The sequence below is a fragment of the Corythoichthys intestinalis genome, chromosome 15, assembly GCF_030265065.1.
Source record: "Corythoichthys intestinalis isolate RoL2023-P3 chromosome 15, ASM3026506v1, whole genome shotgun sequence".
Lineage (NCBI taxonomy): Eukaryota > Metazoa > Chordata > Actinopteri > Syngnathiformes > Syngnathidae > Corythoichthys > Corythoichthys intestinalis.
This window is the reverse complement of record NC_080409.1, coordinates 38,644,050-38,656,800: the sequence shown is the minus strand read 5'-3', so window position 1 is coordinate 38,656,800 and position 12,751 is coordinate 38,644,050. Positions and strand designations below refer to the sequence as shown.

Below are 12,751 nucleotides of genomic sequence, written 5' to 3'. Positions count from 1 at the left end.
TAATCGTAAAAATATTCGGCTGACTAATCGTGAGAAAATAAGTCGTTTGGGACAGCCCTAACATAAATGCTTGACAAATGTACAACATGCCTAAGCAAAATTAAAACCATACGAAACAAAATGTTGAAATACAATAAAACCTGACAAAAAAATCGACAAGATACACATGACAACAAAAATTCCATTACAAAGAGTACGAAACCGTCAGACAATATCATATAAATATAAGATCATAGACAAAAAATATCAAAACGTGATGCAAAGAAGGATTAGAATAGCTTAAATGAAGCCTCAATTTTGTCTGTTGTCCTTGTCCTGTGTTCTTCACGCTGAGAAATGTGATCTTTGTATTCTGAAAGCGGCTCAAGGGGGGGAAAGAAAAGTTGAGTTGAGGATTTGCTCATGTCAGAAGCGTACTGGTTTTCAGTGACGAGCGTGTGAACAAGAACATGGCTTTGATCTCGGCAGGTGACTGTTATATTCCGCTTGTGTATCTCACAGACGACACCGAGTACGAATACAGTGGCAGCGAAGAAGAAGACGAGGAACGAGACACGGGTGAACCCAGGTCAGCGCCAATGCAGAAAAAAAAAGACGCACTTCCTCAAGCGCGTTTCATCACCTCGTCGTCTTGCTCCCTCCCACTTAAAGCTCCATCATCAACATCCCCGGCGAGTCAACCCTGCGGCGTGACTTCCTGCGCCTGCAGTTGGCCAATAAGGAGCGATCGGAGGCGCAGCGGCGGCAGCAGCTGGAGCAGCAGCAGAACGAGGAGCACAAGCGCCTGCTGCTGGCTGAGAGGCAGAAGCGCATCGAGGAGCAGAAGGAGCAGCGGCGGCGCCTAGAGGAGGTTAGATGGTCATTCCTCGGACTGACTCTGTTATAATACAAACCCAAAGTTATAACCTTTCAAGCAACCATTTCATCCAAATGGTGCAGCAACACATGTAGAGTGACAGTATTGTCATATATTCTTTATCCTCTGCGAAGAATGACTACTAAGACTAAGAGGAAGATGCCATGAAATTAGAAATTGCAACAACCCTCCAAAGTACAACAAAAATTATTTTAAACGTTAAAAAAAGAGGGGGAAAAGTACATAATAAAAAGGTATCAGACGAAATATATTTTAAAAAATACCATGATATGATGAAAAGAATATCTAATTTTTTTAAATGAATATTTGAAAAAATATTTACCCAAACCTGAAAAATAATAGAAAAACACTAGTGTTGTCACAGATTACTTGAAAAAGTAAATTACTAATTACTGATTAAGCCTCAAAAAAGTACTCTAATTACTTTACTGATTAGTTGCTTTAAGTTACTTTAAAAGTAATTTATCAGTTACTTTTTACCAATTTGTCTCCCTTTGCTACCTCAACATAAGAATGACAACAGAAAAATGTCATTGCATCTAACTGACTTTCCGATAATTGAATTAAAGAGGAAGATCAGAATTTTTCACATAAGGTTTCATCTTCGAGTTAGCGGGGGTTTAATTAGTTGATGTAGTTGATTTCAACCAGCATTGATTCGAGCTAGCTTAGCCACTCCGGAGCCCTGAAGCTCACAAATAACTGATAAACTGCATGGAATTTGTTGAAATCAACTCCAATGACTAAATCCCCGCTAACTCAAAGATTAAGCATAATGTCAAAAATTCTGAAATTCGGGTTAGGGTTTAGGGGTTAACAGCATAACAGTGCCAATGTAAAACAATGCAAATTGACTGCAAAATAATCAACAACACACAAATGAATTGCACAGTGCAATAAACTCAAAGGTGGGGGCGGGTGCCAATGCGTGCACAACCCGGAAGTACGCTGTACACACACGGGCTATTTAGCCACAAAACATGGCGCCAACTTGGCATTTGACACTCAGTCGGACTTACAACACATCCTAAAGATGCTAAACGAACACGTCACCTCACAGAATAAATGTGCAACACGGATATGATGTAAGCAATGCTTGCTGACTATCCGCCGTTGCAACAGCAAAACTATCTAACTAACTACTATCTAACTGCAAAACTATCTAACTAACAGAAGTTACATAGCATCAGCATGGCGGGACAGCACTAACTGGGCTGGTTAATAAAAACATAAAAGTCTTTGATAGCGATCTTCATCTTCCTCCTGTGCACTCAAACCATGGAAGTCTTCACCCTCAGTGTCAGATATGAAGACGCAGAGATACACTTTGCCACGCACCTACTCAGTCTCCCCTTCGCGGTCGCCTTCAATGCCTCCCATAATGAGGCAAATTCACTCATGAGCCGTTGTCGTCCACCACGTCATGCAGCAGACTGGTCCTTCGAAACCCGTTGGTGATGGCGGACTTCTTTCACACCGCTTCACACTGCCAGGCTCCCCCTGCATACCTGTGCAAAAGCTGCTCTTCGCATGCGGCGAGTCTTGGCAAACGATCTCTCGCCGCTCGTCATTAAAGCTTCCCATACAACTCGAATGGCCAATTTAATTTCTTCTAGCATTTTCCATGATGCAGGTCTGCCAATTCTACTCATGCACAAAGACGAGGGTCCGCCACCTCTATTCATGCACAACGCACAAAGTTAAACCACCGGTATTAGTGCAAATTAGTGTCTTCCCCGACACATGTATTCCACGTGTCTCACTCCCACATTCCATGCTCGAGCGCCCCTGGTGGCCGTCAGAGAAATGCACAAATTGGCTGCATCATTGCACACGCCGCAGGACCCACAATGAGGGAAAAAAGTAGCGGCTTGTAGTCCGGAAATTACGGTACGTTTAAGTATTTTGTTAAGGCATCTTTAGCATGTTCTGTCTGTATGCATCTAAACAAAAAGCTGAAAGTGCACGGTAGTACTTCGGGTGTCAAATTCGCCTCTTGTAGGACGTTTCGCCGGTGTAGCACATTTTGGCTGAACACCCCCCCCATCCCCCCATTCTCGTCTCGCCTCATCCCGTCTTACCTGTTTATTTTGGTTTTGCTGCTCGTTTTGTGAAATATCGACAGTGCTGTCATGCTCATTAATGTTCCTCTTGGATTCAAATTGAAAGGGTTGAACGGATGACATGTTTTTGTTGCTATAGTCATAGTCTGGAAGCCGGGCAGCGTAACCCAGTGACATCACTGCCCTGCGACGTCAGCAACAATGACAACCTACTAGTTAAACTAATTTTAACAAATTGTACAAAAACGAAAACTTCATGAGGGGTTTCAATATCAAATTTTTTAAACTCATAATAACGTTTATCTTTTAAGAACTATAAGTCTTTCTATCCGTGGATCCCTTTAAGACATATATCGTTTAGGGCTCAAATTTGACAGTAGTCTCCTGTAATAATGCTTGAAACTCAATTTGACAGTTACTCCATTTTCAGTGTATACTGTGTATTTATCCCATTTGACCCAACTTGTCTTTCACCGAATGAATTTCACGCGGCTCCGATTTTTGTTCATAAGTTGTCCAACTGTTTCCCTGCAGCAGCAACAGCGCGAGCGTGAGCTAAGGAAGCAGCACGAAAGGGAACAGAGAAGGCGCTACGAGGAAATGGAGCAGCTCCGCAGAGAGGAGGAGCGGCGGCACGCTGAAAGAGAACAGGTTGGTACAATCTGCAGAAATATGGATTGTGCAGACATTTTGGAAAGCTCACGCTCTTGTCGCCAGCCCAAAAGACCCAGACCAGGTCCCCCCTCATTCACTTGTCCACCTCATTAGATGTCACTAACGCTAACGTTTCTCAAAGTTACTCCTGTTCTTTCCCACACGCTGCTCAGGAGTATATCCGTAGGCAGCTGGAAGAGGAGCAAAGACAGTTAGAGATTCTCCAACAACAGCTTCTACAGGAGCAAGCGCTTCTGATGGTAACCCAGGTCGATGTTTGCATGTCCATCATCCTTCAGCGGTTTGCCCCCGAGACCAAATTAGTTATTATGAGGATGGCCATGTTTATTAGGGGTGTGAAAGTACACCAAATGATTGTTTTTAGTGGCGTGCCGTACGATATTTCTAATGTGAACTATGCGCTGTGGTCAGATAAATGTCAGGAATCACTAGTCTAATGAGAGCCAATAGAAGAGACGCTGAGCTTTGAAGGGTATGCATTCAATTATGTTTATGACTGTAGTAGAAAGCTGTTTAATGGAATTTTATTAGGTTTTGCATTCGCAATAGAGCTGAATCGAATACTCGAGCAACTCGAGTTTAAAAACTGATCCGAGTAATTTTATTCACCTCGAGGAATCGTTTAATTTTGCCAGCTCTAAGCATCACATTTTGCCCGGACTACTTTTAATGCGGGACAACGCGCTGACATCACGTGCGTAGAGGAAGAAAAAAAAAACAAAACTTACTGCAGCCGACAGCCGCTACAAACTACGCCGACATTGCTAAAAACTACGCCCGCATGATGCTAATGTGGTTGCAGCTAATGTCCGAGGCGTCTCATACAGCATGCATTTAGGACTAGATGCGAAATGACAGACTCAGCCGCGTCTGGGCAGCGTTAGTAAATAGCCGCCATCTTTAAACAGTAGACTTCTCAGCGCTAAGAAACATTACTGTCACTTGCTCACGTAACGTTAGCCCTTCGGAGGGCTAGGTGTCTATTGATCAAGACCACTGTCGATGATAGGCTAATGTGTCTTACATACAGGCTTTATTTAATCTGTAAAAAAACAGCGCTGTAGAGTGATGAGGGTGTAAAATTAAAACATAATAAAGCTAATATCAGTTTTAGCTCAGTAGCCATTGCTGAATAAAACACCAAGTAGCACTGGTCCTTAATACAGCAGGTATCATGCATTTATTTTGAACACTGCAAAAACTCAAAATCCTATCAGTAGTTACAGTTTAGACTAACTTAAAACTTAACGAGAACTTAAAAATAGCTTGACACAAATGAAAATTAAATTGAAACATGTGGGAAAAACGCGTAGCTTTCAAGTGATGTGTGTTATCAAGCGTAATTACATTTTTAGGTAAGAAATATGTTGTTGTTTTTTTTTTTATAAGATCTAGAAGTTTTTTTTGAGTGAAAGCAGTGAAGCATTTTTTTTCCTAGTCACATCTGAGATGAAATTATTGGCTGTTTTCAACAATGTACATCGAAAATAAAGACATTGATTGACTGAAAATGGTTCATTATTGGATTAAATGTCTTTTTTTTTCTCATGTAAATTAATAATTGCTCTTTACCTTAAAAAAAAAAAAAAAAAAAAAAAAAAGTTTTATCCGATTACTCGATTAATCGATAAAATTTTCAGTCGATTACTAAAATATTCGATAGCTGCAGCCCTAATTCACACCCAATGATATTGTGGAATAAGCTCCTTTTAAAGCAACACTTGGTAAATTTTCAGTATTGGTCAATTTTAGCGACGCCGGTGGACAAAAGCGGTAGTGTTTTGCCTTAAAGGGGAAGTTCTGAATTTTTGACATCAGGCTTAATCTTTGAGTTAGCGAGGGTTTAATTAGTGGGTGGAGTTGATTTTAACAAATTCTGAGTAGTTTGTTATTTGTCAGTTTCAGAGCTCTAGAGTGGCTAAGCTTGCGCTAGTCATTTGGGCCGACTTAGCATGCCAACAAAAAACCACATATGCACACATGAAATTCATCGATGACCCATGAAGTCAATAGTGTTGGCTATGTTTTCAGGATAAAGGTATTCAAGCTTACCATTGCATGTCAATAATTGCAATATTATATAACAGCAATATATTATAACAGCAACATTTGTAATCTAGAAGCTCTGCAGAGGAGCAGGGCGGAGTGATATCACATCGAATTTTCACCGCTGAGACTAACAAATAACTTACAAACTGCACGGAATTTATTGAAATCAACTCCACCAACTAATTAAACCCCTGCTAACTCAAAGATTTAGCTTAATGCAAAAAGTTCTGAACTTCCGCTTTAAGGAATAGTGAGTTTTCCGTGATGACCAGCGCACACCCGCACGGTGTTGTAAAATCATCAATCAATCAAAACTCAATCACCCGGTCGCCTGCAGATGGATTAAACATTTCTGTTTCCAGTGGCTGTGTTAAGGATGATTAGTAATAAGGTAATAAATCCAGTTGTGACTCAACAATAGCATATGACAGTTAGCAACTTAGTGTGGCTAACCCCCCCTACCCCACCCGAACTCTTCGTATATCCTGGTTGCCGCCCTTTTTTTCCTCCTCAGACAAAACTTTTTGTCTTTGTTGTTGTTCTGCCACCTTTGCAGAATTTGCGCGAAAGCGTTTGCATTGACTTCCATTTTTATAATGAATGGGGAAAGTAACATATGCTGTAAAGCAGTCAGCATATTTGTAGTTTTTTTTTTGTGTGTGGCAGGTTTCCTGCCACCCTCCTCAAAGTTAATTAGTGCTGGTGAAAGCGATTCAGACCCCCTCAAGATATTAAAGAGGTCTCATTCAGCTAGTTGTCAGTCGACATATTATTACAAATGTTATAAAAAGTATTTTATAAAGGTTGAAAACTTACCTCGTGTTGCTTTTAAATCACATGATTACCATATTTTTTAGACTATAGATAGCACTTGTGTATGTTGCACTAGCCAAAAAAATGCATTAAAGAATAGGGGGGGAACACCCTGGGGTCGCAAACAACTGAAGAACAAAAATTAAACATAGTCAGGGCTAAATAGGTGTTGGTATGAGTAAGTGAGTAAATGTTACTTACAGTCCAGAAAATACGGTACTTGTGATTCCCACCCATACATACATTATCTTTTTACTTCAGTTGATTTCTCCCTTCTTTTTCCTGTTTTACATCGATTAATTCCCGCCTTGATTTCTATGTGTTTCAAATTTGTTCTATATTTCTATTCCTTGCAAGGAGTACAAACGCAAGCAGGTGGAGGAGCAGCGGCAGGCCGAACGTCTGCAGAGGCAACTCCAGCAGGAGAGGGCCTACCTAGTGTCTCTACAGCAACAGCAGCAGGAGGGACGGCAGGCAGAGAAGAAACAGCTTTACCATTACAAAGATCTCGTTAATCCCAATGACAAGCCGACCTGGGCTAAAGAGGTATGTGATAAAAAGCTTCATAAGCATGAAGAGACATGAGATCTATATAAGGCCGGGATTGATTAGAGCATAGTCCTAAAATGAACTCTGGAGTTCACATTCGGCGGGAAAATTGAGTTTCTTGCTCCCTCTTACGTGTTCCAGTTAAAGCGGAAGTTCAGAATTTTTGTAGGATTAGTCTTCGAGTTAGAGGGGGTGATATTAGTTGGTGGAGTCGATTCCAACAAATTCTGTACAGTTTGTGCGTCATTTGTTAGTTTCCGGGCTCCTTAGTGGCTAAGCTAGTACGAGTCTATGGGACCAATTTAGCATGCCAGTAAAAAATGATACAGATCCAACATAGTCAACTAAATGGCGTACCGCACGCAGGCTATTTTTAGACCGTGATGTCGCATCGTAAAGCGGAAGTAAAGCCGAAGTGGGACATTATAGACCCGCCCTCGCATAGACACAACGCAATTAGTGCTACTTTTCGCCGGTAATCTTTCAAAAACGAACATGCCGATCATGCATTGCTTTTTTGGAACTTGTAGAAACGACTCTAGATATTACAACCATGAAGGATGTTTTCTTCATACGTTTCCGGTAACCAAAAACTCGGGAGGAAAAAATGTGAAGACCGAATCAACTTGCGCGGACTTTAACACCAGCTCGGCGAATCCATTCACGTTTCATATGCAGTAAACATTATGTTGGGTTGGTATGGTCTTTCAGAGGACAAAGAGGTAAGCCATTTTTATATTTTGAACTTATTTTTTTACCGTTTCTTTTTTAAATATATAAAAAAAACAACTTTCGTAAGGCGGAAATGTAAATATATTATAGGATTAAGATGTGCTGTCAATGAAAAAATTAAAAGTGTTCGTTGGCTGTCACTGAGTAGCATTTGCGATCGCTACACAAAGCTAACTAAATTACCCCCCAAGAACAGTAAGAGACGTAGGACAACCAGAGGATATATAAGAAAGACAGGGCTGATGGTAAAGGATAGCTTGTTGAAACGGGAGAATGTCATTATCAGTCGCGTCGATAAAAAAGCTAAAGCTATGCTTTTTTCGTCTTTTTCAGCCTTCGACACTAAAGCCATCTCTTTAACTGAACATTTTTATGTTCTTCCACATCTTTGCCAGTGAATTTGGCACCAGGCACATCATTTTCGGAGAGAATTGGTAGGTTTGGCTCTGTAAACATCTCCTTCGTACACGATTTCCATTCATTTCCTATTAGGAACAAACGGTGGCTTGTCCCTACTTAGCAGCAGTAGCTAATGTCATGAATATTAATGAGCGGAAGTGACGTGTTGCTTGCGGTACGCCATTCAAAATGCAGCTCATTGTTCCAAAACACCCATGCGGCCAAAAACAATGTCACCAAAAAAAAAAAAAAAAAACTGCTGTAATTGATTTCTTTCTGCGGGACTATTTTTTAGATGCCTTAAAACGACCACAATAGAGAAAAGTGCTTCGGCCACTCGTGCTCACGCTGCATTCGAGGAAGGTGGGAAGTTGAACTTATCCCGCTCGGAGGCTACAAGTAACGACCTCAAAGCGTTCTAAGTAGGGTTGGGAATCTCTGGCATGAAGCCAATTCCATATGTATCTAGATACACAGGATACGATTCGATTAAAAAAACGATACATTTTTAAGGCCGAGCGATTTGATACGATTCGATACAGTGTAAGAACGATTCGGTTCGATAGAGTGAAAATGAAACGATAGTAAATATTTGTTGTGTGTGCTTGTACAGGATTTTAAACATATAAAAAGACCACATTTCTAATATAACAAAATTAAACAACAAAATTTCATACCAATGTTATGTTTTATTTTTTTATGAAAAACAAAACAAAAAGGCTTACTATATGACCGTCATTTTGTTGGATGGGATTGATAATAAAATAAAACTCCAGTGACAGACAACAATAAAGTGCAGTAATTCAATTACCGTATTTTTCGGACTACAAGTCGCACCTGAGTATAAGTCGATCCAGCCATAAAATGCCCAACGAAGAGAAAAAAAACATATACAAGTCGCACCGGAGTATAAGTCGAATTTTTGGGGGAAATTTACTTGATAAAATCCAACACATAGAACAGACATGTCATCTTGAAAGGCAATTTAATATAAAAATACATTAGAGAACAACATGCTAAATAAATGTACAGTGTACAGTGCATGAACGACGAAATGTGAATATACTGTCCTACGCTACGGCTCGGTCCTGGCTATACAGCAAACTCCCAAAAGACAATGCTGGACGTCCGTATAATTTGCTGAATCAATTTGGTCCTCGATAGCAAACAGGTTCGCATCAACGTAAATAAATGATAATTAGGTACTATTACAGTAATAAGTAACAGGTTAGCACATCGTTCAAACAACCACACAACTGGCTCTAAGTGTCCGATCGCGGGTGGAAAACACACAACAACAACAGAAAAGATGATACACGCAGGCGTTGCCTCTGTAGAGATAATTTAAAAGCATAAACAATGAAAGTAGGTTCGCAGCCGTCTTTTCTCTCTCGCTAACTCGCCCACTCACTCACTCACTCAGAGCTACGTAGCTGTCCGTCTTCTTCTGGCGTGTGAGCACTCTTCTTCACGTAAACAAGTGCGAGTGCGCCCTCACGTGGGCGTGAAAACGCCACAAACTAAATGCATCCATTTCAAGACAAAAAAGGCAATAATACAATTGAACATACACTGCCAAAGGCAGAACGCGAACGTGGCCATAGCTATAAGAGTTATTCAGATAACTATAGCATAAGAACATGCTAACAACTTTACAAAACCATCAGTGTCACTGCAAAACACCAAAATAACATGTGAAATTATATCATAATGTGTTAATAATTCCACACATAAGTCGCTCCTGAGTATAAGTCGCACCCCCAGCCAAAATATGAAAAAAAAAACACGACTTATAGTCCGAAAAATACGGTACTGTATTTCCTGGTGTTTTTCACACAAGAAGTAAGTAATTTAAGTGCAAACTTTCAACGTAAATATCTTACAAACAAAAAATATTAATTATATGCAGCAGCTCTGGGAAAAAAAAAAGAATTAAACCTGCTAGTGTTATCATAAATAAATAATAAATTATGCTTTACGACTGGTATAATTGGGGGAATAAAAACATGGCATTTTAGACAGACAGGTCAATAATCATTACCTTAACTTAATACACAGCAAAGTCATTCACTTATGCCCGTGCTTCCTCATTTTTTATTCCTCATCACTGTCTACATCCTTTTTGAAGGGCAGATTATTCTTGAGGAAGATCAACTAATCCACACGTTCATTTTTAAGTAGACTGCGTTTCGTGGAAACAATATGCCACCCTTTCCACCATTGTAGTGGGTTATTTTTCAGGGTTAAAAACTCACAATCTCTGTACCGCTCCACACTTCACACAAGCTCTGTCCCATGCGAACAGATCTGGCTGCCTTCATCACTTCAAAGTCCGACTTTTGTTTTCCTAGGTGCGTTGAAAATAAGTTCGCTCTATGGTGAATGACACAAGCGCAGCATGTGAAGTAAAAGCTAAATTATTATCATATTAAGCAATGCATTGAACTAGGCATTAGAAGCTGATTCTTGTGCTCGCGATAGCCGAATTCTATATCTACTATCGGTTCATTGAATATTTAATGGCTATTTACTGTCGAATGGTAACATATTATGTCTGTGACGTTAAATACAATTAGAAAACGATTTAAGTAAAATATATACAGTATATATACAGTATATATTAAAAAAAGGCACGGCCGATATTTTTTTGCCGATTCCGATACTTTGAAAATGACGTGATCGGACCCGATCCATCCCGATCGATCGGGACATCTCTAGCCAACACTATTGATTGCATGGGCCATCGATGATTTTCATGTGCACATATGTTGTTTATCATTGGCATGCTAAGTCGGCCCAATTGACTCGCACTAGTTTAACCACTCCGGAGCTCTAAAACTAACACATAACTAACAAACTTCACGGAATTTGTTGAAATCAACTCCACCGACTAATTATACCCTCGGTAACTTGAAGATTAAGCCTGATGTCACAAAATTCCAAACTTCCCCTTTAAGAGGCGAGGAGCAGTATTTTAAAAATAATTTTCAGACTTTTTGACTCCAACATAAATGGCATTCCAGTAATCCATCAGAAATGTGATGAGGGCACTGGATTAGTGTTTCAAAGTGTCGCTTTGTGAGAAAAGGCTTCACTTTTGCCAGCTAAGATCAAAAACATTCCATAGACTCAACAACTGCGTTGATTTAAAAGCACTGTCCAACCTAAAGTCCCCGTTAGCAGTATCAGTGGCATTGCATTACCAAAAAGGAGTCTTTTAAAATGTATTATTTTTATAACCTGAGAGGAGCCTAATCACTAGAAGTACCATACGAAGCCTGGTCACACAGTGTTGTGTGATGGCTTCGCACTTCTCAACCAGGATCAGAACCAACATTATTGGTGGCCTTCTCATATGCTCACAATCTTCATTAACAGGATAACTGTCGGAATCCCCAGGAGTTGGGACTCAAGCCCTTAATTTTGTTGACTTTGTTGTTCGCCTTCTCACTCTGACGTTGACTCTCAGGTGCCGCAGCAAGCTCAAGTTCAACGCAGTAACCCGCCTCGCTCTAACCTGCGCCATCACCAGTCATTCAACCATCCGCCATCGTCCTCGTCCCAGGCCTCACATGGCCAGCCCCGAGCTCAGACCCCTAGACGTACGCCATCCATCGGTGCCCAGATTCTCTCCGGCCACGTCCCTCAGATCCGCATTGCGCTAGACCCTGGCGAGCCCCTCGACCCAGGGCTAAAGCAAGAGATAAGTCAGCAGGTCCGAGAGTTGAGAGCTCAGAAACGCAGTCAGAGGAAGCGGAGCCCGACCGCTGTCAAGGAAGACAGTAAGGCAGCTCGTAAGGAGCTTGCTAACACTGAGAATGAATCTTCCGGTCATGTGCCGGTCAGACAGTCGAACCATGCAGCTGACCCTCGAGACCATCGTAAAGACAAGTCCCCAGGCAGGCCCCTTTCTGCACCCAATCACGCCGATGTCTCCCAAGTTGTTAGTAAGGGCTCCACGCAGGTCCAAAAACTGGTTAGTGCTCACCGTCGCTGCAGCTCGTACTCACAACCCGCCGTAGAATAGATCTAGATGTAGAATCAGAAAATCGTCGAAATCTAGTCCACCTAACCAAGAACGGTGACTTTCTTACTCTTTTAGTGCTTTTAAGCGCTTTCATTTCCAAAGATAGGAGTTATCCATCTTATCTAAATCCTTTGGGTGCCAAAGCTCGCAAATGTACCCAAAAGGTTTTCTCTATACGCGGATTTACAAATCTTTCTCTTGTAGGTGACGATGCTAACCCTTTCTCTGCCTTCACAGAAACTAAACAAAAAAACTGTTATTTTGTTTCCCTTGTAGTTCCCTTCATCATGACGACTAACAATCTTTCTTCTCAGGGCCCGTCCCGTGCCTCGGTCGCTGTAGTTGTGAGTCATGAATACAGCCGCATGCATACTGTAGTTGTGATGACCCAAGTCATAATCTTGAATAATCCCCGAATAGATTATGAGCTCATGAGGATTTGCAGAAATCCTCCAAAGGGGATCGTTCTCATTCCGCATGCAGTAACCCAAGGCAGGACTCTTTAAAAAATAAAAAATGCAGAGCTGTGACTCAAAATACAGAAGACCATCATCACATGTAGGACAT

The 12,751-nt window shown here is 41.0% G+C and overlaps 1 protein-coding gene across 18 annotated transcripts in view; it reads left to right on the top strand.

The window, feature by feature from the left end:
* tnika (TRAF2 and NCK interacting kinase a) overlaps positions 1 to 12,751 on the top strand; it is a 162,714-nt gene that overhangs the window by 110,814 nt on the left and 39,149 nt on the right. For 6 of the 18 annotated variants that reach the window (XM_057860002.1, XM_057860011.1, XM_057860010.1 and 3 more), the window contains exons 11-15: positions 502 to 568; positions 652 to 850; positions 3,475 to 3,591; positions 3,768 to 3,854; positions 6,835 to 7,023. In XM_057860002.1, the coding sequence (XP_057715985.1) occupies positions 502 to 568; positions 652 to 850; positions 3,475 to 3,591; positions 3,768 to 3,854; positions 6,835 to 7,023 (659 nt within the window). Of the gene's footprint in view, positions 1 to 501; positions 569 to 651; positions 851 to 3,474; positions 3,592 to 3,767; positions 3,855 to 6,834; positions 7,024 to 11,626; positions 12,134 to 12,751 lie in introns of all 18 variants that reach the window. The other 12 variants (XM_057860014.1, XM_057860013.1, XM_057860006.1 and 9 more) reach the window with 3 other exon arrangements.